Below are 26,178 nucleotides of genomic sequence, written 5' to 3'. Positions count from 1 at the left end.
CAGCCGCAGCGGTGCGGCGAGCGGGGGCCGCGGAGGGCCCGACCGGCCCGGTCCCAGGCTCCGGCCGCCAAGAGAGGAAAGCGGGGAGCCGCTGGGCGGGCGAGCGCGGCCGCCGTCCCTCTGGCTGTACTAGTGGGCAGAGGCGGCCCGGCGGCTGCGACGCGCGAGGCTCCGAGCGGTTAGACGCGCGGGTTGCGGGCTGCGGAGCTGCGGGTCGCCAGGCGGGAAGCCCGGGGTGCCCGCGGGGCCGGGGGCGGGCAGCGCCCGGGGCTGTGCGGCGCGGGGGGGGCGGGCACCCGCCTGCGGTTCCGTGACAGAGCTCAACTGCCTTGTCAAAGCCAGCAGCAGCCGTGACTGAGAGCTGTTCTGCGAGCTGCCGAGCGCGGGTGATTAAGATGCTGGCCTAGTCCTTAAAAAACGCAGCATTCCCAGTGGGAACTACTGCAGCTGCTGAAGTAGTTCTGGTAATCGCTAAACCGTATCTCCTTACACCTGGCACTTGGCCCTGCTGAAACAGGCTTCGCACAGCTCTGCTCTCCTCTAAAGGCCAAAATACACCTGGTTACAGAGCTTAATTCTGCATTGTTACTGTATTCTTTCCTCTTTCTCTGTGAAACTTGTGCCTACCAGTCAGCCACTCACCTTGGGCTTGTTCATCCCTTGTTTAGACACCACGAAGCACGAAATTACAATTAATGAGTTTTATGATGAAAAATAAGTCATGAGACTTGTTTTTCCCCTTTCCTTGTTTCTAGCAAGTGCTTTGAGCTGTAGCTGGTTCCATGCAGGCAGATGTCCGCTCACCTCAGTGGTAGTGTGCAAGAGGTGTACACAGACACTGTCCCAGCAGAGAACTGAGGGCCTTTGGTCACTTCACCGAGGCACCAAAATGATGGGGTCACTAAAATTTAGGAGATTTAGGTTAGGTGTGGGGGGTGGCAGCCCTGCCCATGGGACAGGGTTGGAGTGGGATGATACTTCAAGTCCCTTCCAACCCAAACCATTCTATGGTTCTGTAATTCTAAGGACGTTACTGTGTCAGAGTGCAGGGCCTGGCCTATGCTTCAAGTGTGTTGCCCTCTTGTAGTGTTTTGGGCTGTGTTTGGGTGTCTACTGAAAATTATTTTAATAGTACAGTGGGGATGTACCTACCCATGCCAACCAATCTTATATCTCTATAATCTACAGCACAGTAAACAGTCGACCACGATGACTGCTGGTATTGACAGGTTATCTGATAGAGCCCTTTTCTGCTCCTCTGTGATTGCAGAGCTTTCCACCTCTTACGTTTTACCCATGGCCGTCTTAAAGTTGCCACCATTTGGACTGTTTGGAGGACAATAAGTTTATTTCTTTCACATCTTTACGACACTTGCAGGACACTGACAGGTTGCCTAGTTTGCCCATAGGACCCTGGCCAGCTGAAGGTGCCTTCTGCTTTCTATGAGCGCAAAAGCTGTACAACAAATATTTTAAATAACTGCCTGAACAAACTGCTGGGAGAGGAAAATGAATGTGCATGTGAGCACTTTCTTTGTTAGGACACATTTCTGTATGCTCTCTGGCTGCTGAAGTGCAGTTTGGCAAAGCAGTGTAAGTGCTTCTAGGAAATGTTCATCAGCAAAGTGATTCTTCATAAATAAACCTACTGAAATTATAGGAATATTTTAAGACGTACATTCCCAAATTGTGGGATGTGGAGCAGTTAAAGGGTAAAAGACAGTGTGCCACTGTGTGGAGGGCTTGCAAGGAGTTAGTTTAAAGCAGAAAAGCATTTGATATCTCTAGCCAAGAGGTAGAGAGGGATTTACTGTCATTTGGGGTTAGCTTGGGAGGAAACCAGCTAAATTTTATTGAAGAACAGCGAGCAGTCTTGTTCTTAGGAGTAAATACTAATGTAAGAAGCTTGAGCTTTCAGAAGGAATTCCTGCAGGTAACCAACGAGGGCTGCAGGGAGCCAAGCCGGGAACTGCGTTTCTGCCGTAATTTCTGCTGCTCCCAGTGCACTGCAGTTGTCTTGGTTTAATGAAAACAGTGTTAAAGTACTGCATTCCTGGATTGCCAAAGGAACTCCTTTCTGATTCAAGCTCAATTCGGATGCAGGATTTCTAATCATTTATTGATTTGTAATATAATAAAGTGCTAGAGTTACAAATGTGAATACGTATCTTCAGTTGAGTGCGTGCATCCACCTGGTACAAAAGAAGGTGCCAGGCAACCGAAGCTGCTCATTGCTTTGACCTTTTTCTTATCTCCAACCTGCGGGCAGTAGGAGCAGTTTGTCTTGTGTTTTGTGAAGGTAAATTGTGAAGCATCAGGATGGCACAGTGGTAAGAGCCAGGAGACGAGGGAAGACGTACCTCCCTTCCACATGAGCAAAATATCATCGGCATAGTAACAACTGAGTAATTGTTTGCTTCAATTTCTGACATTAATTGTTGGGGTTATAACAGGTACCTCATAAAATTCCAGGTTTTTACCTTAAGATAGCCCTAAGTGTGCAAGGTCTCATATACGCATAACTGTCAGCAAAACACCACTTGTTTGTTTGGTGTTACAGCAGAGTCTTGTGGGGGTGTTGTTATTTTATCCAGGATGCATTGAGTCTGCCATCATCAGTTTTGAGCAGAACTCCAAAGGCCCGAGTGCCAGATGTCCTAGAGACAAAGAGCTGAAATTAAATCATGCTTTCCATGTCCCAGGGAAGAACGTTTCCACAATCATGGCGCTGTACTCCGTTTGCAAAGTTATTGCTCAGGGAGGGGAACGGTCCTTCTGGGGATGCCACTCTGCCACTGGGTAACAAACTGAAAGCACTTTTCCCAGGTCTTTCTGTAAAGGAGAAAAATGATGTGTGAAGTACAGCAAGGACAGATTTTGGTAACATAGCACAACCAATGAACTTTATATTTCTTGTTGTTTCATATTCAAGGCTTACATGAATCCCATAGCTATGGCCAGAGCACGAGGTCCTGCCCAAAATTCAGGACCAACAATACAAGACTACTTGAACAGACCGAGGCCAACGTGGTAAGTGCCTGAGCTGAGTGAAAGATTTCTTCTCTGTGTTCTCTCAGTTACCTACATCCTTCCCCAAATACACAGTGATACATTTTGGAAGGTTCCTTGGCTCTGCCCAAGGTGTTATTTTCTAAATGCATATCCAGTCTCCTCTTTTAAAAATAATATTTCACTTTGAAATACGTGTTTCTCATTTGTCTGTAAATACCTTGGCTACAATTTCTCAGAAGAGGAAAATGTTGATTATTTTACTTCTTTCAGAATCCTAATACTTTAAAGCCTGCAGACATACTCAATTTTAAAACAAAGTAATCTCTAGAAAAAAAACATTTTGCTGGTAGATTCTTAGAACACAGTCTACCATACCACACAAAATCATCGCTTTAAGATACTATCAACAGCTTGCTTTACATTCAGTCCATTTTACCTCCTCTCTTAAGAAATTAGAGCACAATTTACTTAATAGCAAAGTTAACTTTAGATCTTTCAGAGAGTTTTAGCTACCATACTTAAATTACTACAGTTGGGTTACCATACGCGTAACATCTAAGATAGTTTTTCTGTTGGAAGTTCAGCCAAAGCTAGACTTCAAAAAAACCACATAAAGTTAGACACTGAAGCAGGAATTTTTAATTGTGAAAATACAGTAACTGATCTCTCATCCTTTGTGTACAGGGAAGAAGTGAAAGAACAGCTAGAGAAGAAAAAGAAGGGATCCAGAGCTTTGGCTGAGTTTGAAGAAAAGATGAACGAGGTAGGTAATGTTGTTAGAATGTTAATACCCCAGCCGTCTTATCTTGTATGCCACTTTTCTTCCCTTATTAACAGCACCAAATACCCATAACATTTCACTATGCTTAACCTTGTAATGAGTGAGTGTTTTATTTTGTTTGTATTGAATATTAACGTTCCCTATTAACCAATGAAGAGCTACTCTTGATTCAGAGAAACACTGCGTAAAAAGCTTTGAGAAATGCTGTGAAGAAAATGTGAACTAGTCTTCACTTGTTTAAGGTCATACAATCCAAGCATATTGGAAAGAGGTGTGTTACTGTAATCAGACTGCGCTGGTGAGGAACATACACATGATATAGATATGAGAGTGTGCACAAAGAATGGCCTTGAGTGTCCAAATGTGCTTATGGAACACTTCTCTCTCATCCTAAGCTGATTACATTCTGTGCTGGTTCCCTTCTATAAGTGGAGCTATTCTGGTAACTGTGTTTAGCATCTGCTGGAGATCAGCATGCTGTAAGAAAGTTTCGTGTATGGCTCCTTTTGTGTACATAGGAAGGAAACAGCAGATGATGAATTTTACTGCTCCGTTCCCTTCTTGGATTCTGGTATCTTGGGATAAGCTTCAAGCAGTAATCATCATTGTGTGAGAGTTCCTGATTGAAGCAGATAGTGCTCCTCCTCTGTTAGTGAAAGGGCTTGGTACTCTGCTTCTTCCATCTTTTTGCATCCGAATTTATACCAATATCTGGAAGATGATAGGATGCAATCCTGAGGGGATTGGTTGTTTTGTGCTCTGTCAGTTTCAGCTTTGTGAGTTTGGTTTAGTATTTGATTGTGTCCCTTTGCTTTATTATGAATTATTTGTAGCTTCTCAGTGCAAGTCTCTCAATGGTGGAAAGGGTTACAAGTCTCTGAATGAGGTCCCCTCTCACCCAGCTTACTGACACATGTTCTGATGCATCTTGGTTTTTTCTTTATTTTTTTTTTTAAAGAACACGCACCCAATCTGTTTCTACTTCAGAGAGAATGTCTGCCTAGCAAAGCCCAGCCTGCTGTCAGAGTCCACAGGTAGCACCAGGTAGCCAGAGCACGCAGCCTGCTGCAGTACTCTGTAGGCATTGCCTTGGATCATGGAAACATGCTACATGCAGCGCTGTATCCTCACTGTCCTTGTGATGTCTTTCAGCAGCACTGTTAGGCTAATTCACTGCGCGCTGACCCAGGGTTCTATGTATCATATTGCACTGCACGTGTATAATCAGATTCAGTTCCTGATACTTCTTTCCCTTCAGCACAGTATGTGGGCTGTCATTTCTTTGCCAGTACAATACCAGTACAGCTTGATTAGGAGGAAAAGAAGAATCAGAATGATAATAATAAAGAAAGGAGCACCTGATGTTGCTGACACGGGAAGCAGGAATAGCACAAGCTAGCAACACCTCAGTATGATGGGATGTTGGATGCTTCAGAGCCCTTAAAGGAGGAATTTGGGGTATTGAGAGAGCTGGTGAGGGAAACAAAAGATCTGTGCATAATAAAGTTCTAATTGTTGACACTGACAGCACAGAACAGACACTAGATACACCCATGCATTGAAGAAGGGCCAGGAACATTTGTCTTGCAATTAATTTAAAACTTAGGCAGAGCTCCTGTTTTTCTGGTGGGCTGACCCACCGTACTGGCGTGTTCTAACAAGAGCACTGTGATACTGCAAAACCAGAGATACCAAAAGTGATGGCCTCCAGGATAAATAACAATCTCATAAGCCCAAATAACTTGAACATTAAGGTGTGAACTAAGATAATTGGGTTAATTTTAATCTTCTGTAAAATCAGATGCAGCGTAGCCACGGTTAATACCACAAGTTGTTTATTTTCTGTGGATTTTGTGAAAACTGTAGAAATTCAAGTAAAGAAGGTGATTTTGACAAAGTTCTCTTATTAAAGCTGTTTGAAAATAATGGTCACATCACCCTTCTTTTGTTTGCTTCAGAATTGGAAGAAAGAACTGGAAAAACACAGGGAGAAATTACTAGGTGGAAACGAGAGTTCCTCCAAAAAGAAAGAGGTCAGTTATTTTCAGTTTGGTACAGTTGGTATTTGGAACTGGTTTTTGCCATCAATGGCGGCAATACAGAATGCCATAAATACATTTTAAAAACCAGCATCAAATTACATAAACCTAAATGCACAAGAGCAAGTTGCCAAAACTAATGTTTGTTTTATTCTATTTTTAAGAAAAAGAAAAAGGAAAAGAAGAAATCTAGTAGGGTGAGCAAAATTTTCAGTTTTCTGAGCTTCTTTTGCTTTGGGATTGTGCCTGTTTGCCATTTAAGTTTTCTCGGAAAGAGGGAGTATAGTTTTAATTTTGAATTTGGATGTTAAATTACCTGATTTTAATTTGAGAGAGGCAGATTATTCAGTACAAGGAGAATTTAAATTCTGCTTATAGAACAGTTGGTGGGGAGGGAAAACATTAAATTTACATTGTCCCATGAAAAGTATCAGAAGTCACTTTTTACAGTCTTATTTAAGAAAATCTACATGAGCCCAGCTTCTTGGAAGTAAACTGTTATTAATAATACTTTGCAAATTGAGAGATTTTAGGTTAGTTATTTGCATGGAATTTTACTTATTTGGTAGACAAAATGCTGCATCTCACAAGCTTCACTTTTTGTTGTGTTTGGTCAAGTTGTCTTCATCTTCCTCTTCTTCATCAAGCTCTGATTCTTCCAGCAGCGCATCTGATTCAGAAGATGAGGTAAGAACTAAACTATCAGGATGTCGCGTTTTGTATTTTGTGTGAAATTTTGCCTTTGTATTGACCTCAGCATACTCGAGGTATAACGGTGGGGTGTGTTCTTCTTGTGTTGAGAGAACTCCTCCATCATGGAGGAAATACTTGGGATTTCTGTTTTGAACATGAAAGATGTGGCTGAAGATGAGTAAGCATTTTACCATACGTACCCAAGTTACTGAATGGTGGCTAGTAGTTGTTTAATTTTACCTGCTATTTACCGACTTGAACAGCCAATAAGGTTAGTTGAAAAGGGTGATACTGTAGTTCATTATGGAATGAAGATAAGCAGGATAAGGACTACACGTAGTAACCCGTTTTGTCTGTAGAACCTGAGATTTATTGCAAAATGATTTCTTGCAAACTAGTCTAACTCACGACAATACTCTGAAGTGTTAGATTAAAACTGAGAGGTTTACTTACTTTGGAAGAGATGCTCTAGGTCTTGAGATATTCTTTGGATCTAATGTAGTGTCAGCAGTTCGGAGCTATTCTAAATCTTAACTGCTAAATCACTATTAACACAGCTAAGATCTTGGAGCAAGAAGTAGAGCATTAGCATTAGCATCTTGCTGTGAAGTCTTGTAAAGCATCAGAAATGCCACAGATGCTGAAAGCAACCTCCTTATGCAGTCTTTTTTGACATATGTCAACCAGTATTACCAGATAGAAAGCAAACAAAAAATGGCTGTAATCATAGAATCATAGAATGGTTTGGGTTGGAAGGGACCTTTAAGATCATCTGGTTCCAACCCCCTGCTATAGGCAGGGACACCTCCCACTAGACCAAGTTGCTGACAGCCCCACCCAGCCTGGCCTTGAACACTTCCAGGGAGGGGGCATTCACAGTCTCTCTGGGCAACCTGTTCCAGTGTCTCACCACTGGAAGAATTTCTTCCCGATATGTAGTCTAAATCTGCCCTCTCCCAGTTTAAAACCATTTCCCCTCGTCCTGTCGCTACGTGCCCTTATAAAAAGTCTGTGATCAGAATAAGGCTTTCAGGCTATCCTTTCTAGAAAAAGATGGTAAAACAGAAGTAACATATTGAACTGGTAGGAAGTGGAATGCACAGTGGCATATATTTTTCTGTCAAAGAATATTTCATATAAAAAGTCAAATTAAATACAAGCTCACACTTCATCATGAGACTTAACACAGATCTTGGCAATATATTTTAAAATATTCTTTCAGGGCTTAGTTTGCATAAAACTGTTTAAATTTGGTACATTTGGTACATATGATAAAGTTGTGACTTTTAGACATATATCTGTTCAATAACTTCTTCATAAATTTTGGATGGCTAGCTTGTGAACTGGATCCATTGCTGTGTTAACATGGATTTGCATGCTTTTTCAGTGGAGTCCCTCCAACTAATCTCAACAGTGGAAACGTATCATCTTTACTAGTTTAGCAGAAATCTTTTTTAGAGATAGTCAGTTTCTGTAGCTTACATCTAAATGATGAACAGAATCTAGAGAACCTGAATTTTACGCTAGTTGTTTTTTTTAATGCAGAAGAGTTACCAGTGTCTTCCATTAAAGGAATCAATTGTAGTATACTTACTCCCCAAGACAAAATGATAATATGTAGGAATTTGGTGTTCCCTATTCTTTGCATGTAATGTAAGTCTTTAATATCTAGTGAAAATAAATTCAAGATTGTCTTTTTCTTTTTTTCCTAAAATATTTGTGGATAGGATAAAAAGCAGGGGAAGAAAAAAAAGAAAAAGAAACATCGTTCCTCACGAAAATCTTCATCAAGCTCAGCTTCTGAATCTGAGTCAGACAGCAAGGTAATTAAGTGCACGTTGCCCTCAGGAAATGTCTCTGATCTGTGTTACAAAGACAAGCTCTTCTGACTTTGTAATTGCTGTATTCAAAGTTCTACATTCGTACTGTATCGGAGCTGTGCTTCTATCTTGAAGCTGTGATCAGGAACCTTCCTCTGCTGTCCACGCTGTCTGACAGAAGATAGATCATCTTTAGAAAATAAATATTCCATCAGTTTTTATCTACTTTTCTGAAGTCAGACATAAGCAGTTTTTGTGCTGCTCAAATGTTTTGTTTTAATAGTACAGTAACACTTCAAAAATGAAAGTGTTCCGTGATGTTCTTGTCAGTATGCTATTGAATCGAACGCTATTTGTGAAAATACGGATATTGCAGGGAATCAGTGCCCAGAATACTGCCTAAGTATGTTTGGACCGAATAGTTGCCTGTTGGACCTCTCAGCCTCACAAATAAATAATAAATTGAAAGTTAGGTTTTTTGTTTGTTTGTTTTTTTAATACTTAAAGTAGAGCAGTGCGTGCTCACAGACACAATATTAGTGGAGATATATGTGGCAGTCTGTTTTGTTAACATTTTCATGTGGTAGCGGACAGTAACTGTACTTCTTCTCTAGGTAATAATAACACTGTGCGTAGGCTGGCATTTTACTGGGATTTTCTTGGAATTCCTAATTCAGAATGCAATAAAATCTGATGAGTCACTGTTTGTATCCAACTATGAATTTGTGCTAGTGGCAGTTTGAAAGGGTTTCCTACATAAAGGGACATAGAGATACTCTTGCTTTTGAAAATGGAAGATAGAAAACTCCATGGCAATCTCTGCTTAGCCACTGTCTGATCCGCTGAGACAAGCATGGGTGGAGAATACAGACTGCACACGGCTGGGAGTTACAGGGGTGTCTGGTGACGGTAGTGGTGGCCGGTACCCTTCGTAGAGGTTCTTTAGGTGTACTGCTCTGAGCAAGTCCTCTGTTGTTTGATTCCATAGAGACCTCTTCTCGCTGCTTGTTCCAGAAATTAGCAGCTGCCATCAAAATCTTGCATTTTTTTTGTATTGGTCTTGTTAGCTGCAAGTTAGCAATCTTCCATATACAGAAAAGACAGTGGGTCAGGCTGCTGTTGCCATTTATTTAGTTGCTGGAATAATGTTGTCATGCTGGATGTTTTTCTTTCTACCTAGGACAGCACAAAAAAGAAGAAGTCAAAGGAAGACCATGAAAAAGAGAAGGTACAGTTTTACTTTTTAAATACTTGCATCAGAACGTCATTTTATGTATGTAATGGGTCTCTTCTACTCCCCTCCCCCCCTCCTTTTTTTTCTTTTTTTTTTTAGTATTGAATACTTCAGCTTACACCTACGGAAATTTTCTGTCCAAAACCAGACAATTCAGTGCCCCCAGTTTGAGATAAGATTTTTAGGTTCCAGTTTTAGTAATTGTTGTCTGTAGAAACTGCTGGATCTGGCTTTGTCATGAAGGTAAATGAAGAAAGTATCTAATATGCTGTAGTAGATCACGAGCATTCTAGTATGTGGGGCTTAACATTAACAGTTAAATTGATCTAAAAATAAGTGCGATATTTCAGTATGTACCTGATAGGATATTGGCTCGTTATTGTAAATTTAAGTAACAGCAAGCAGAGGACATTCTTGCGTGTTTTAATAATGGCAGCTTTAAAACATTACAGAGAGAATTGTATTAGCTTAAGCAAATTTATCTTATTCTGTCTTTTCTCTGGGCACAGAATCCCTCCCTCCTCCCCCACATCTCGCCCATTTTGTACACATGCATCTGAGGACTTTTCTCTTTCAACTGTGTTGAATGCAAATAATCTTGTTGACTTAAATGTTAGTTATTTCTGTGTGTAAACTAACAAAGCTTTCAGTATCAACCCCAGTCTTTCTCTTCAGTTACCTTTCTTAACACATTGCTCTCTACTACTACAGTCAGGAGTATTGGGTTTGACGTATAAAATCTCCATTGCCTCAGGCAAATGTGTTGATTTTTTTTTCTTTGTTCCGTTTCTGTTTCATAGTTCCCACCTCCCAACAACTCTTCTTGAGTATCTTCTCTTCAAAGAGCAAGTGACTTCCATAGCTCCTTAATCTTGGTTAAGCTGTATTGCTGCTTTCACACTTCTGAAATCAAAGGGCTTTTGAGGGCTAGAGTTCTTTCCTGATGTGAAGATCCCCTCAGATGGGTTACATTGCGTGTGCTTTTCATGAGTACTTCTGGGAAAGGATTGTGGTACTCATAATAGACTAAGTAGGAGGGTTAATATAAGTAATCTCACTGCTCAGAAGGATGATTAATAAGAATTTGTACTGTTTTTTGGACTTAGAAATAGAATAGAGGAAATGGAGGAAAGCAGCTTCGCTCTTAGGAACGCCTTGCTTGGTCCAGAGCAAAACTTGCTTGAAAAAGTGTCAGGAAAAAAAAAGTCACTCATCAGACGAGTCTCATGCAGCATCTGAATTATGAAAATTAAAACTAAAAAATAAAAGACTGCTTGACTGCTCTTTAAATATATTGAAACTATTTATATAAAATGTTGAAGAAACATGTCCCATGGCAGATACAGGTTGCACACAAATATAAAGGGAGCGTTGTATTTTATCAGCACCAAAGCAGCAGTGTTTGTGCATACTGAGACATCTTCATTTACTCAGCAGCCTTTTGAAGTGACGAAGCAGTTTATTTTAAAATGCTTGCTCCTTTGTGAGTTTTCATTTAAAATAAGAAACTGTATTATACTGTTATGTCTCTCACTCTTAAAAAGTTACAATATCTTGGTAACGAAACAACGCACAAAAAATTATTATATTCTCACTGAAAGCATTTTAACTGTATGATGATTTGCTGGTGGGTAGTTTAATGCATACAATATTTAAAAATATTTCATTACCTAGAAATAATATGTCTGTATAATTGTAAAGCAGAAGTTTTATAATACCTGAAAGGCTTAACTTTACTTGCAAATATATTACTTTATGTAGGATGGCAAAAATCATCACAGAAAGAGGAAGAAAGCTGATCGTGGTGATGGGCCTTTATCATCAGAATCCTTATCAGAACCGGATCAGACAGAGGAGGTCAGTGTGAAAGCTAAATTTCAGATGTTACAATGCTTTTAGCTTACTGATTCCCATGAGTGAACAACTAAAACTAGCCCAGATTTAACATATTATTGAAATGTTCAGCTCTGTACAGTTGATTTTAAGTGTGCGGCATGTTCAGAGTTGTATTTGTCTCTTTATTAAAGACTTCTGGTAAGACGTGTTTAGTGCAACCCCTACCATCTGCAGGTTATTCTGAACTCATTTCCTTGAAACTTCTCAACTTTTCCTGGACATTTTAGAGTTTAATAAAATGAGGCTAAGTGGTGCTTCACAAGATTTCTCTCTGATCATTCAGTACAGACAGGCAGGATTCCAAGATTGCTCAACATTTTTGGCTGCCTTTTGCCATTTCGCTAGAAAGTGTTGGACATAATCTTACTCTCACCCTTATGTGTATCTCCTGTCAGGATTTGTATTCCTGTAGAATTACAAAATACTGAAAGGTTCTGATTTGCTGGGTTTTTCCATTAAAATTTAAACCAGGTTATTGTCTCAATAACCTGTACATCTCTGCTGGCTGCTGCTTCTGCTGTGTTTTAATAGCAGAGTGTCCAAAAATCAGATGTTCGTAGGATTATAGTTATTCTAGAATATAACAGAGATAGTCACTCTTTCTTCAGTAATCGCTCAGTGAGCCCTACCAGTGTTTTGCTTTTACTCATTTATATGCAACAAAAGTTCAAACTTTCATATAAAACAGCATTGCCAAAGCTGCTGTCTCTTTACATCTGATTTTTTCTTTTTTTTTCTTTTCTTTTTTTTTTTTTTAGGTTCAAGTGAAAAAGAAGAAAAGCAATGAGGAGAAAGAGAAAGCAACAGCAAGTATCCCTTTTACTCATACTGTAGTTTTAGGACATTCATATCTTGTACTTGGTTAATTTATTATTTCACTTTTTTCAGTAACACAAATGTTTAATAGCTAAAGTCACATGAATCTAAATTCAGAATTTCTCTACCTGTTGAAATCACTTTTTCAGCTACATAATTAAGGGAAGAATTGTCACTATTTTAACTACATAGCTATATATGAATTGCGATATATTTAACATATTTTGACTTGATGCAGTATATGTTTTACTCTGTAACAGCCTAACGGAACTGCAAATTTCTATATAATATCAGGTGAGGTAGCAATTTGCCACATAGATATTGAGGCTGTACCTCAATATCTTACCTTTGTAAGAGTATTGTGTATAAACATTCCTTTGTACACCTTCTCTACCAGACCATAAAAAAGGTCTCAGGACACCATCTCTGCAGCATCCTAATGCTGATCTAATTCTCCCCTCAACCCAATGAAATGCTGCCGGCAACCTGTTGCTTTTCTCTGTTTTATTGATTCTGTCTCTGATGATAAAGGTGAGACAAGGGTTCAGCAGAGATTTATGTAGAACCCCAGATTTGTCACAGGTACCTGAGTTAGGAGTTGAGTCGTTCCGAGCTGTCTGTCTCCACTGTGAGCAGCAGTGTTCATAATGAGGTACCTCAGCTGCGCAGATGAGTTATGGCACCTAAGCACAGGAATTTCAGGACAGGTTTTCTGTGGAATTTGAGTTAGTTTTTCATAACCACAGAAGTTGTTTGTCATGAAATTTCTAGTGACTAATTTTTATTTTTTTTCTTAAAAGAGGTAAGTAATTTTTGTCGAACAAAGCTATTATACCAAACTTGCTTTGTTTGCTCAAGAATTCCAATTGAACTTCTGCTTGCAAAAGGACAAGTTTGTGTCTTTCAGTTTTTGATCGAATCTGGCAGTGTTAACCACCAGTTAACAGCAGTGGCAGTGTATATGTGAATATTTAAAATTGAAATTATTTGTTTTGTTTTAATTAAGGTACAAGTGCTGGAGATTCTAGCCTAGTATAGTACACTGTGGATATGAGCACCTAATTTAAATCTGTAAACATCCAAGTTACTGCCACATATGTAAGATGTCAAAGGACTTTATTATTCTCTCAGAAATCTATAAAGCACTGAAAAATCATGTAAAATATGAATGTGCTAGTGATGATGCCGAGGGGTGTGAAGTAGCCAGACTGTGATCCAGATACACTGAAAACTCCTCATAATAGTGCAAATTAGGAACTTTCTTTTCACAATTTTTCTATAGGCTGTTATAGAAATTTCTGAAATGCCATAGATTTTTACAGAAACATCCTCTGAAATGTCTTTGTAGACCTTTTGTTTCCATGCTCCCATTGTTATTTAATGGAACTGAGTAGATGGCAGTTTTCTCATACTGTAACTTCCTTTTTGCTTTTTTTCTTTTTTTAGGATAAAGCAAAAAAGAGAAAGAAGCACAAGAAGCATAGTAAAAAGAAGAAAAAGAAAGCTGCTGGTTCAAATTCAGATTCGGAATAGTATTTAAAAAAAAAAAAAAAGGCAAGACTATCAACAAAAGTGCAATGACTGAAGGAAATTTAAACTGTGAAATGATAACAAACTTTACCAAACTGCATGAGTTTTCCTGTGTTCTAGAAATATTCCTAATCTTTCAGTAGCCAGCCAGATGCAGCTGTGCTGGGGAAGACCATTGTTATTGCCTGCTGCTTAATACATGAGGTACAACTTTGATTAAAGTCCAATAAGCAGTGTTAGATGTTTGAAACAACGTAAGATGGTAGTCCAGCTAAGATGTAAAATATTGGAAAGTAAGAGTTAAACTTTTTAGATACTGAAAGTAGTGTTTTAAAGCATTAGTAATAGTCTTTATTTGTAAATCAGGACAAATAAAACCCCAAATTCATCTTGTAGGTTTATATTATACTTAAACAGTTACCAGCTGGTGTCTGCGAATGGCATTTACAGAATGGGAAATTAATGGTAACGCATAAAATGCTGCCTTTGTAGTAATTGCCCCATTACCGTCTTCATGCTTACGAGAAAGGGAATGCTACCATTTTGGCTAACTGAATAGGGTGCCTTTGCCTCGATCCTTGCAAATCTCTGCTGTTTTTAATCCATGCAGCATCTCTGATTCTAGAGAGGCCGGAACTGTTGTCAGCAGACTTTTTCTGGATAAGCAGTCCTGGGCTTCTGAGCATGTGCTTCTGCATTAAGCAAGAGCAATGACATTTGCAGTACAACTGACATTCAAAGCCAGAAGACTTTACCTCTGCTTCTTTGAAATAGCGATAGATCTGTGCTAGTAAATAAGCGTATTTCATTTAATGTAATTTTGATTTAGTTGAACACTTCTTGCAAACTCCAGCAGCTTTTTTTTTTCCCTTCGCATTATCTTTTGGATCGTTTTGCATGATTTGTACCTTTATTAAATTAACGAAATGCAGGTAATCATTTGTTGTAACCAGCTCTCTGGAGTATGTTCCACATGCAGAGTTTCATGTCTGTATTCAGTTATTCTTATAGTTAAGTTCATTGCTGTGTTTAAGTGCACACTTGCTGAAAGTTATTTAGCATGTAAAAAGCAGGGTTTTGATACCTTAACAGCTTCATATTGAAGCTGATTTTACTCTAAGCAAGTTCAGTGGCAGACCTGTTACATGACGCATCTTGTTAGATTAAGGAAAAAAACATACTGCCAGAATCTCATTAAATATGCTGTTGAAACAGTTTGTATTTATATTTTTGTACTTGAGGGCTACAGAATGTTGACCTAAATCATAAAGCTGTTTTATTTTAAATTAGTTGCTTTAGGAATTGAAAATAAGCTTTTATAAATTAAATGTGCACGCAGGAAAACACGAGCAACCGTTAGATTTTAGTTTTTACATGAAATTCTCACTGTATCTTCCATTGAAGCACCCGTGGCTGCGCCTGCTGTTAGCCTTTAACAACCGCCCATGTCTGAGTGGTCAGCTAGAGATTACAGTAACGATCCACCCCTTCTTCCACTGCACAGGTGCTAACTTCTGACTTACCTCTAACGTACAGATGTTTAAAATATTGCCAAGGATTTCAAGACCTTTCATACGGTATTTAGTCTGTAGATCATAAATAAAACTGAGGGGAGAAAGATTATTTGATATTGTCATTCTACAGTGACGTTGACTTTTTTGTCGAGTTCTTAGAAAACACAAATACTGAATTGCAGCAGTGTCCTAAAATACACTAAATAGTTGGATGGCGTATTTTATATTGTTGGGGTTGATGCTTCTGATCCTCGGCCCTGTTGTGTCAGTGAGGTTAAATAAAGGCAGTGAATAGGGGTTTGGTTTGTTTGGGGGTTTGGTGTTCTTATGTTGTTTTTAAGTTGTGGCATTGCAGTTTTGGTAACGCTTTGTAATGAACCACATCAAATGCTCTGCTCTGTGTGATACCTTAGTTGACTTTTACACAACTACCTGCAACAGAAAGAAATAAAAATGGGAACGAGGGCCGCAGTCTTCCACATCCATAGGCCGGTACGTCATTTTACTTGTCTGAAAATAACTGCCGTTGTTGTCAACTATGTGCTTAACAAACACTTGCAGCACTTTGGAAGTGGTGTAGCTATTAAAGAGCTTACAGGCTTTGTCGGTTCACAGCGAAGCTGCTTTCACGTTGGCGATGAAATGTGCTTTGGTTTTCAATACATCAGACAGCCGCACGGAGACTCCTCTCGCGTCGTCTTTTCCTTGCAGGAAGTCAGTCCGGTCCCAGCAGCTCAGCTTGCTGGCTTGGTACAGGTTGTACGGAGGGGGATTCCAGCGGAGGCTGCGCCCTGTGCCCTGCGCCTGCGGGAGGCCCGAGGGAGGCGGGGAGCCAGTTTCATTCTGGAAAGATTTTAGAGCCTGAAATTCAAAGTTATTTGCTTTTATACAACTTGTACTTTTATGTATGAAAAAAACATTGGTGCGCGTGTACTGAAAGGGGCCGCCAGCTGCGGTTTAATCGGCCAGAAGCGGGGCTGACCGGCCTTCCGGAACCAGGCCGTCCAGGTGCTGCCCTGCTGGGTACGCGGGGAACAGCCGCCCGGCCGGCCTTCCACACGCGGCGCGTCCTGCAAGCGGCAACCGCACCGTTCTGGTGCCGCGCGGCACGTTCCGTCGCTGCGCAGGCCGGGCAGGGCCGGCGGACATCTCGTTCCACCTCAGCGCGCCCCGCCGGGCGGTGCGGGGCGTTACCCGGCTGCCCCGCCGCAAAGAGCCCATCCCGCAGCCCCGCCATGCGGCGCCGGGCCCGGCGGCTGCTCCGCCCGGGTTGCCCGGGCAGCGGCGAGGAGGCCGCCGCCATGAGCAAGAAGCGGCTGCAGCAGCTGGTGGAGTCGCTGAGCCGCTCGGCCAAGCACTGTGAGTGCCGCGGGAGCCGGGCACGGCCGGGGGCCGTTTGCTGCTCCGCGCTGCGCCCCGCTGTCCGCCCCTCGGGCTCGATGCATCCCCTCCCTTAGGAACAGCGTGTGGTGCCGGGGGGAGGTGGGGGTGCTGTCGGTTTTTCATGTCCCCAGGACCAGGTTAATGCGCGAGGTCTCTGTGTCCCGTGGCTTTCCTCTTTGCACTGCCATTCCACTATTTCGGTGGTAAAGTTTGCTCGTGTTTTGGCTCCCAGTTAATAGAGGTGAAGTGGAATGCCTCATCAGGCTCTTCGACAAGCTGGTGAGTGCGTCCCACAGCCGCTTCGCTGCGGTCGGCTTCGATCGGAACATGTTCCGCGACACCCTGCACCGCGCCTTTGGCATGACGGATGACGTGGTCATGGACAGAGGTGAGGTCGGCGGGCTCGGCAGGGCCATGGGCTTCGTTTGTAACGCTTGGGCAGTCCTGAACAACGATCTCTACAACAGTTCCCTTGAAGACTTCCCAGGTTACGTGAAACTAGTTTCTGTTTTCTCATTCCAATGAGAACAGCGGATCCGTACTGCCGAGAAGGCTCCTGTGATCACTGTGAAAGAAGTTGACAAAGCGGAAAAGTTTTATGCAAACAGTTGCTACCACTTTGTGAGCCCAGGTGGAAGGGAGATGGAAGGCCCGAAGGGTCCATAGAGGAGGAAAAAAGTATGCCTCTGACCCAGTGAGCATTCCTGGACAAAGTATTGCCATCTCAGCCATGTAGGGGCAGCCAAGGAAGAGTCATGCAGAGTGCTGCTGAGTATACTTCTTTATACAGAATGGTTTTCCCACAGTTTGGGAAGGTTCACACTCTTCTGTGAGGAAGGCCTGGCAGATAGGGAGCAGCTGGGGTGCCGAGTGTGGATCTTTCTGTCCCAGCCACCCTTAGTGCTATGTCAGAAGAGGGCAGAACAGTGCCACTGTCCTTCTTTTGTGGTTCTAGGAGTTGGTGGTCATTGCAGCTGGTGGAGGGCTCCGTCCTAGGCTTGAAGGTCCCAGAAAGGTCCCTGGCTGGAGCAGAGCACTTCTGGAACAGAGGTGCTGTGAGCAGCACCAGAGCTGCTGGTCAGGCAGAGGGAGATGAGAGTGATGAGCCAACATGAGCCTCTGAAAATACTGAGATGTCACAGATCAATGAATTGAAGGCCACATTCACAGTTGGTGAATGATTTCTGATATATCAGTGTCTAGAGGAGAATGTGGAGGAGGCATGAATGCCGTCCTTTTCAATCTTGGGCCACCAGAAGCTTCCCCTTGGGTCAGCTGTTTCCCATCCTTCAGCTGGGGGGCGTTTAAATGAGAATGCAGGAAGTGGTGTCCCTGGGGAAGTACTCTACATGGATAAATTATTAGAAAGACATTTAAATTCTTATAAACAAGGAGGCTGATTTCAGTTTGTAAAGGGAAATCTATTTTTTTCTAATTCCAAGATCCTCAGCTCTGTGTGTAGAGGAGTAATTAGTAGTCTCTTCTGCATACAAACAATCCTTAATTGTTTATTGGTGTATTGGTTTATTTGGTTTATGTCTGCATGGAATCATTCACCTTGTTGTTGTTTAAGTCAGGAAGTCAGTAGATCAAACAAAATGCCTTATCCCTGCAGGAATCCGGAGTGAAAGATCACTAGGCCGAAGGGTGAAATCCCCTTCATTGCTATGGCTTAGAAAGGTTCAGGAAGAGTACTTACACCTTGATGAATGTGTTTCTCTGCTTGATGAAAGCAGAGAAAGATCTTCAGGAAAAATATTTTTATCTTTTCATTGAACATAAGGAAATATTTAATTGTGTTTCTGTATTACATACATTTAAAATGCATCTAATACACTTTCCAGTGTTCCGCACTTTCGATAAAGACAATGATAATTGCATCAGTGTGGTGGAATGGGTGGAAGGCTTGTCGGTTTTTCTTCGAGGGACACTGGAAGAAAGGATTAAATGTAAGGTTTATCTGCGTGCTGGTACTTGGTGGTAATTATAGTATTCAGGAGCATTGAATTACACATCGCTTTCATTTTAATAGATTAGTTACTCAAAGTATTTAGTAATTGAAGAGTTTTCTTTTGTAGCGTTCAGATAAAATGAGTTCTGAAACCATTTCTGAGACAGATTGCTGTGTAAACTCCTATTCTGTTGCTGGCAGAAAATCTTTTGAACTAAAGCTTGTTCCACAGCATAGTTTTGACAGAATTTATGTTTTTGTATTCCCACACAAAGCTAGAAGTAAACATGTAGCTTAAGGGGAGGGGGGGTGGCTGGATAACAGCCTCCTCAGGCCAAACAAGACCTGTGCCATCATTCATTTACTGGCATAATGGGGTCACAGCAGCAGTTATGTTAATTTTAGCAGTTCTTCGGCTTGAAAATATAGAAGGAAAAACAGAGTCAGTTTTTTAAGATGGTCTCGAGAACCTTCAGGGTAATGATGGAGAAAGACGGTAGAGAAAAAAATGCAAGAACTCCAGAATTTTAAAAAGCAACAAAAAAAGAGGGGGAGGGAAGGGAGGAAGAGATTGGGGGTGGAGGGGAAGTATTATAGTAAAAGGAGAATGACAGCATATTGTTTCCATAGTTCTGGTTTCGGCATCAGCCATCCATAATATGCTATCTAATTTCATCATAAAGCATTGCACTGGAACGTGGCCTAGGATGTCGCACCTCTAGGATGTGTGCCAGGATGTAACATCAGAACAACCACAGGCCATAAAATATGCAGCCCTGCAGTAAGCACTCTAGGACATACTGCTGTGTGATGGCACACAGTGGTGTTTGTCCTAAGTGTATGCCAATACAATTTTTCACTGTAGACAAAGCCACTAGCAGAAAAAAAATCTGCCCCCAAAGTAAAAACTTTTATTTTTTAAAAAAGATTTGTGAAGAATACTAACATTTATTATTGTCCTAGATTTCTGATTCCAGGGAGGCAGAATCAATTGCAAGATACATTAGTCAGATGCTTGTGCTGAAAATATTCTGTTGTAGAAATTTTCTCTCTGCCTTTAGAGATACTTCAGTTACCTTTTCCATGCTAGTGCAACTCATTCTTTTTCCTCTGTTTTTCTAAACCAGTTTCTGAAATAACTAGGATGTGAGTTGTATGTTCAGAGCCCTTCTGATACAGACAGCTGGTCCCAGCCATGGGAAGTTGGGTTTTTAAACAAGAACCTCGTTTGTATTCTGAAAAGCTACTCTTAGAGAAGTTAAGATCTGTAGGCTACTATGGTTTCTATGAACTGAAGAAAAAGATTTTAACTACAATGGGGAACTAAGCAATAACTGAGTAATATCAAAATGTGATACATGTATTTCATATATAAAGAGTATGTAGAATCATAGAACATCATGAGTTGGAGGAGACCCACGAGGATCATCGAGCCCAACTCTTCGCTCCATACAGGACCATCCAAAATTCAAACCCTATGTCTAAAAGCAATGTCCAGATGCTGCTTGAATCCCAGCAGCTTGGGGCCATGACCACTGCCCTGGGGAGCGTGTTCCAGGGCCCAACCACCCAATGGTGAAGAACCTTTTCCCAGCATCTAATCTGAGTATGTTAAATGTTGCTCAGTACATATGCTGTACAACATACAATTCATATTTTCTGTCTATAGGCAACAGATTTATTGATAGGTGATATAGTTTGTATGAAGTTTAAATTTATTTATCTTTTGAAAAGATTGTTTTGAGGTTTATGACCTGAATGGTGATGGATATATTTCAAGAGAGGAAATGTTTCAAATGCTGAAAAACAGCCTTCTCAAACAACCGTCAGAAGAAGATCCTGATGAGGGAATTAAGGACTTGGTAGACATAGCACTGAAGAAAATGGCAAGTACTTTCTCATGATACTTCACAACTCTCAAACTTGTGCTCCTTGAGTGAGGGTTCTGTGGCTTGATCTTCAAGAATATCAGTTTGGCCCCATGCCTTGAATAATAGTCATACTGCGCCTTTGTTTTTAATTATTATTTTTACTTAAAGCCTTTATTTTATAAGGATTGAATGAATGTTTACTGTAGCATTTGTTGCTTTAAGCTGCCATGTTTGTAGAAACAGGAGGTTTTTAAATTACAGAAATACTGCAAACACAAGGATGCTTCTTTTCCACCTGCCGAGGAATATTCTGCAGTCAGAAGTGGGCTGGCACTGGCATACTCCACCATGTGCTACTATGTCTATACATGAAAAAGACATGGCAGGAGTATGCCTGCAATAAAACCGCTCACATCAAATGTTTCAAGGATGTAGGCATACTCACAATGTAAATACATAGACAGAATGCATCTTAACATTTTCTTCTAGTTTTATCCTTGTGCAACCATTGCTGAGATTTGTCCACAAGGTCAGGAATTCTGTTAGCAAAGCTGTATGAGATAGCTGAGCTTGCTCCATCTTTTATGCTTTAAGTAGAGGCAAACTCTGCAGATCTTGTCTGAGCAGACTGATGGCCCAAGGAAGATTTTTACATTAAAAAAAATCCACATGAATGAAATATCTGTTAAACAAACAGGCAATTACTACAAGTCTTTGCTAAAGAATTCTCCTTTTGTAGGACTATGACCATGACGGCAAGCTTTCTTTTGCGGACTTTGAAGAAGCTGTCAAAACTGAAAATCTTCTCTTAGAAGCCTTTGGACCATGTTTGCCGGACATAAAGGTACAGCAGCCTTCAGTTGAAAAAAAAAAAATGTATCTTCATACTATTTTTAACTATATGTTCATATTATGGTATTAACTGTCTTTGTATGAGGTTTGCTGAATTCTACTGGTGTTTCAGTTGTGAGATACGCATGTTCTGAGTTCATGTCTGCCTTTCACAGTACAGGCGTTTCCTGATAGTCAAACATAGTACCAGGGAACATAAAAACATACTATGTCATGTCACTCCTCTGTGCTGGGGCAGCAGTATAATAAATGATTCTCAGCATCCTCCTAAGCTAAGAAAATGAGATCATTATTTTGCAGTTTATCCGAAACTTCTCCAGGAATGCAGTGTTTGTTCTTCTTTCTTCAGCACCACCAGCTTCACTGCCATTCTTTTGGGAGAGACTGGTAACCTGAGAAAATACCTTAGAAGTGTCATCTCATGATATAGTGCTGCTATTCTTAAATTCCATCCAACTGAGCTTTACTTATTAGCAATACATCCAATTCAGAGAGACATTTTCCTGTAAGATGGTAATTTGGGATGCGCTCATTTCCTCAGTGTTAAATCAAACTGAAGCATAGATGTCTGCTTGATAATAGTAATTTTTTCACTAATCCATCACTGTACTCTTTGAACTGCATTTTGTTTTTGAATGCCAACAGTCTTGCCTTCATAGAGATGGAAAAACAAGATTCTTACATACATGCAATAATGCGTAGAAACAGAAAAGTTCCATAAGGTTGTTGAAAACAAGGCAAGCATTTATTTGCTCAAAACCTACATTTCATGCCAGCTCACCTTCCTAGTAGGCTGGAGGACAGAAGGAAGGAGTCTCGTAGCCGTGGTTGCAGTCTGGATTGTTTCAGGTCACCTGAATAGCAGCTATTTTCAAAATGTCACATTTAAAAGGCTGTCAGAAGGCTTTCAGAAGTGACCCAGGGTCAGTACTTTTATTTTTCTCCTTCAAGGGAAAGTTTTTATTAAAGAGTTTCTGAACAACATTTATGTTCACTGATCAGCACAGAAAAAATGTTTTTTGTCAGTTGGTGGTACATCAGGGGTACAATTCCAGCCAGTCGTGGCACCAGGTGGGAAACTCAGCCCGTTTCTTGATTCCACTATTTGTGTATTCTGTTCTGCACCCTACTCAACTGGTGCCTTCTTACTAGGTCTCTAGTTCCATTGTTAAAGAGAACTCAATTTACACATCCTTCCAAATCCCAAAAATCAATAGACTTCAGCTGCGAGCACTATGTGAAGAAAGCTGTGGGGTTATAACTTCAAACACTGTCATCAGTTTCTTGGGGACAGTAACGCTACTGGATTTAGCTCTTCTGTGCTACACAGCATTATGTTTCACTACTCATACATTTCAGTTTGCCTTCTTTTTCTGACTAACTAAACATAAATCTTCCAGTTAACTGAGAAAAAAACTTATTTTTTTCTCCTAATTACACAGAGCAGTATGGCATTTGAAAGGAGGACATTCCGGGAAAATCATAAACCGTAACTCCAGCTGGACCACTGCTCTAAGAACTCTTGTCTTCATCATTCCTCACAGTACAGTAGAAATAAAAGCAACACAAAACTATTAATAGGAAGTTTCAGTATTCCTTTACTGTAAAAGCTATGGAATAAATAGAATTTGTTTTTATTGCTTTACCTAATTACAGTTCTTTTAGTAGGAGATACACAGGACAAGATTGCTACAGTATTATACTGGTTTATTCATTCCAGGAAACAAAAACTGGTACAGTTTTTAACAAGGAATTGCTTGGAAATGCAATATAAAATACTTTTTTTAATGTAAAAAAATAAAACTAAGTATTTTAAATTATATCCTCTATAAAGAACTGTAGAAGGATGCTGCCAGCAGTATCTATATTCTTCTTCTCTGCTTTACCAGTGGCTTGGCAGCACTACTGCCTGGCTTTTCCACAGATGTACTTGAAATAGACTCTGCTACCTGAAATGGGAAAAAATAATTCTAAGTAAAGTGTAACCACTGTTGGTTTTTTTAATGCTAGTTTTAGAGTAAGGCTATGTCTTCAATACAAGTGTGATTAAAAGAATGCATGCCTGCTAGTACCCAAATATTGATTTTTTTCAACAGAAAATGGGGAAAAGTAACACCAAAGGCAGCATTAAATACAAGAGAGTTGAAACTTCTAGGAAACGCAAGTGTGTTAGCAATTTTTTTTTTTTTAAAGAGAAAACTTCAATCACACAAGCCAATTTTGGATGCTCCATGATATATACTGTTAAATATTTTATCACTCGCTCACCATAGCAGAGGTCTTTCAAAGTAAGGTTTAGTACACTTTTTGGACTTGGGTATTTTGGGAAGGGAAAGGAAAAATGTGTTTTGGCAAGCATTTTAGAAGTGTACCTTTTTTAAAGGATGTCTGAAAATGAAAATATCAGAGCTTTAAGAATCCATACCTCTTTCAATTTATTTCGAATTAATGTAGCTGAAGTATTCAATGAATCATCATCCATATCCACTTTAGGTATCTCTGGTAGCTGTGGACCAATAATGATGTCAGTACTGCCCACATTTGTTTCAGCGAGGACAGATTTGTTACCCTCTTCTCTCTTCCTCTTACGTTCCTGCAGGTGAGTTGGACGAGGCATAAACCTGTCAGTTCCGTTATCAGCTGGAACTGTTCTTTGCTGCATTAAAGCTACTGGTGAAGCACACCCTCCTGGCTGTGTCTTGAGAGTTAGGGTTGTGCTTTGACCAAAGTTCCCAGAGGTTTCAGCACTGTGGTTGTCAAAATGGGAAAAAGTCAACATGCCCTGACTGTGATTGCCAGAAGGATATTCCATATTTTGGGACACCCTGTGAGAGTCTGGAAAGCAGGATGGATCCCAGTGACTAGCTGCATACGATCCTGATGTACTCCACTGACCGTCAGAGTTGGTCTTCCTAGGTCCCTGTACTTTCTTCAACAGAAAGCAATCTTTCAAACAAAGAAGCAAAAAAAAAAAAAAAAAGCTTCATTATTTTATGTCACCATTAGTTCTAACACGTAAGGAGTGTTTAATACAGTGACAGAAACAATACCAGCAACACTTCATTCCCAGTCACCTTTCTGTGATTCTGCTTAACCAGCACCTTAAGAAATAAGGTGCTGCAATGAATAATGATATCCAAGTACATAAGCACAAGATAGGAGAAGCCTGTGCCTGGCACTGTGCTTATTTTACAGCTTGTCCAGCCTTCCATGCTGCCTGGGAACTCCGCAGCACAGCCGCCTGTCAGCCCGTTCCATTCTTTGCATTCCTCCAGTGCCAAATAGCAGGCTGGAAAAGTGTGGTTGTTTTTTTTTTTCCTTATAAAACTGTCTTTTTCAGTATGCCTGAAAGAACTGGAACAAGGGGGAAAAAACTGATCCTAAATTTCCTGGCAGCACTTAAAATTTCTGGTAACATTTTGAAAACAAAAGAAGGAAGCAATGAGGTTTTAAAGCTTTAAAGTGCACGTTAACTAAAACTTAAAAGTTGCTTTCAGAAAAATCCATCTCTAGAAATAATCGAGAAATGTCTTTATTCTGCATCTTTTAAAACAGCTAAATACAAAGTATTTTCTTCAATAGACGCTTTTGGAGTTACCAAGACCAACCAACCACTGAAATTAAGATTCTACAAGAAATCTAATTACAAACCTCTTTGATTTGTTGCTTTTGCTATATACTTTCTTCTGTCCTGCAACTTCTCCCTAGTTTCTTGGACTGTTTCAAATTCTGGAGCATAGCACACGTGCAGCAAACTCCCAAAGAAGCTTCGTTCATCCATTTTTTTCTTGGCCGCCCTGATGGAAATTAAATGGCATTAGCAGAACTGAGGATTTTACTTCAGCTCTCTAGAATCTCGCAGATCGCAAATAATGACGCCGTGAGGGATTAAAACAACTAAAGGTAGTTACAGCTCTGTACAATACCTTGCACATTGGAGATTCTGGAATTTTATAAGATAAACTTCAGTAAACTGCTCTGCTGGATATTCATCTAGAGCATGGTATTCTTCAATGGCACCATACAAGGCAAACTGTTCCACTAATTCCTTCATGACGCCTAAGGCAGGAACTCCCTGGATTAGTAAATAACGAGATTCCAAGTTGATAGTATAAACCTGAAAGAAATAGAGTATAACAGAGTATTCTAAATTGCTCACGTTATTGCTTCACTGCAGAAGTAACAACTCAAAGCATTCACGTTGTCCGCTGCTGCTCAGCTCCTCTCAGGATGCCGAGAGGCGCTGTGTTCCGCGCTGCTCCGTGCCCAAAGGCAGGCCACACCTGCAGGAGCAGCAAGCCGGGACCTCGGCCAGAACACAGCGAGGCGCAGCTATCTGGGACTACCGAACAAAAGCTCCTCACAGAACATCAGCTGGAGCGGACGCTTCGCCAAAGCGCTGACGTTTGCGGAGTCAAGTTTGTCAAGCCTCTGGCCAATTTCCGCAAGCCGCAGCCAGCCCGCCCTCACGCCCGCACCTTGACGGCCCTCGGCCTCCGCCCCTCGCGGTACTTGGCGCGAGACCCGCAGGCGCCCAGCTGCTGGTGGTGCCTGCACGCCTCCCCCAACGCGCCGCCACCGCCGCCCGCCGCCATCTTCCCGGCCGCCACCGCGCCCCGCGCAGGCAGCTCCAGCCGCTCACCGAGCAAGCAGCCAATCGGGCAGCGCGCAGCACGCTGCCCTCCTCTCATTGGCTCTTCCAGGAGCGGAAGTGGGTGCTGTCGAGACGCCAGGCGGAACGAACGGCAGTCCCTGATTGAGCGGCCAATCAGAGGACGGGAACGAG

At 41.1% G+C, this 26,178-nt stretch overlaps 3 protein-coding genes and 1 long non-coding RNA gene across 9 annotated transcripts; 2 read left to right on the top strand and 2 right to left on the bottom strand.

Annotated features, from left to right (window-relative positions):
- On the top strand, positions 2,933–15,170 carry FAM133B (family with sequence similarity 133 member B; the record flags this gene model as incomplete). The annotated part of the gene is given in 10 exon segments (XM_021389172.1): positions 2,933–3,030; positions 3,697–3,775; positions 5,752–5,826; positions 5,997–6,029; positions 6,451–6,519; positions 8,253–8,348; positions 9,526–9,573; positions 11,341–11,436; positions 12,234–12,281; positions 13,738–15,170. Coding segments are annotated over 10 exon segments (729 nt in total), but the record flags the coding sequence as incomplete, so codon positions are not given.
- On the bottom strand, positions 15,932–16,403 carry LOC110395079. Its single transcript, XR_002436140.1, has 2 exons — positions 16,318–16,403; positions 15,932–16,196 (listed from the first exon to the last, which is right to left on the bottom strand). It is a non-coding gene; the product is annotated as an uncharacterized LOC110395079 (long non-coding RNA).
- EFCAB1 (EF-hand calcium binding domain 1) lies at positions 16,423–24,075 on the top strand. Of its 3 annotated transcripts, none has more exons than XM_021389169.1 (6): positions 16,423–16,694; positions 16,951–17,205; positions 18,563–18,667; positions 20,404–20,555; positions 21,280–21,384; positions 23,886–24,075. In XM_021389169.1, the coding sequence occupies exons 1-6, from the start codon at positions 16,571–16,573 to the stop codon at positions 23,910–23,912; spliced, it is 768 nt and encodes a 255-aa protein (XP_021244844.1). In that variant the 5' UTR covers positions 16,423–16,570; the 3' UTR covers positions 23,913–24,075. The 3 variants fall into 3 exon arrangements, with proteins under 3 accessions (XP_021244844.1, XP_021244843.1, XP_021244845.1); XM_021389168.1 differs by lacking the exon at positions 23,886–24,075 and adding an exon at positions 22,835–22,970; XM_021389170.1 differs by lacking the exon at positions 23,886–24,075 and adding an exon at positions 22,835–23,029 and having other exon boundaries at positions 16,442–16,694; positions 16,951–17,106.
- RBM48 (RNA binding motif protein 48) lies at positions 23,083–26,154 on the bottom strand. Of its 4 annotated transcripts, none has more exons than XM_021389166.1 (5): positions 26,035–26,154; positions 25,319–25,509; positions 25,044–25,189; positions 23,818–24,338; positions 23,083–23,341 (listed from the first exon to the last, which is right to left on the bottom strand). In XM_021389166.1, the coding sequence occupies exons 2-5, from the start codon at positions 25,444–25,446 to the stop codon at positions 23,255–23,257; spliced, it is 882 nt and encodes a 293-aa protein (XP_021244841.1). In that variant the 5' UTR covers positions 25,447–25,509; positions 26,035–26,154; the 3' UTR covers positions 23,083–23,254. The 4 variants fall into 4 exon arrangements, with proteins under 4 accessions (XP_021244841.1, XP_021244839.1, XP_021244840.1 ...); XM_021389164.1 differs by lacking the exon at positions 26,035–26,154 and adding an exon at positions 25,871–26,025; XM_021389165.1 differs by lacking the exon at positions 26,035–26,154 and adding an exon at positions 25,757–25,870.

The sequence above is a fragment of the Numida meleagris genome, chromosome 2 (assembly GCF_002078875.1).
Source record: "Numida meleagris isolate 19003 breed g44 Domestic line chromosome 2, NumMel1.0, whole genome shotgun sequence".
NCBI lineage: Eukaryota > Metazoa > Chordata > Aves > Galliformes > Numididae > Numida > Numida meleagris.
The sequence above is the reverse complement of the archived record's forward strand: the minus strand, read 5'-3'. Positions and strand labels throughout refer to the sequence as shown.

Bases quoted from the DNA above. Each gene is read 5' to 3' on its own strand.
- EFCAB1 (XM_021389168.1), top strand. From the start codon at position 16,571: ATGCGGCGCCGGGCCCGGCGGCTGCTCCGCCCGGGTTGCCCGGGCAGC. The intron at 16,695-16,950 runs GTGAGTGCCGCG...TTTGGCTCCCAG, and splicing joins GAGCCGCTCGGCCAAGCACT to TTAATAGAGGTGAAGTGGAA. The intron at 17,206-18,562 runs GTTACGTGAAAC...TACACTTTCCAG, and splicing joins TTCCCTTGAAGACTTCCCAG to TGTTCCGCACTTTCGATAAA.
- RBM48 (XM_021389164.1), bottom strand. From the start codon at position 25,987: ATGGCGGCGGGCGGCGGTGGCGGCGCGTTGGGGGAGGCGTGCAGGCAC. The intron at 25,190-25,318 runs GTATTGTACAGA...AATTTCCATCAG, and splicing joins CAGAATCTCCAATGTGCAAG to GGCGGCCAAGAAAAAAATGG. The intron at 24,339-25,043 runs GTTTGTAATTAG...TTTGTTTGAAAG, and splicing joins AAAAGCAACAAATCAAAGAG to ATTGCTTTCTGTTGAAGAAA.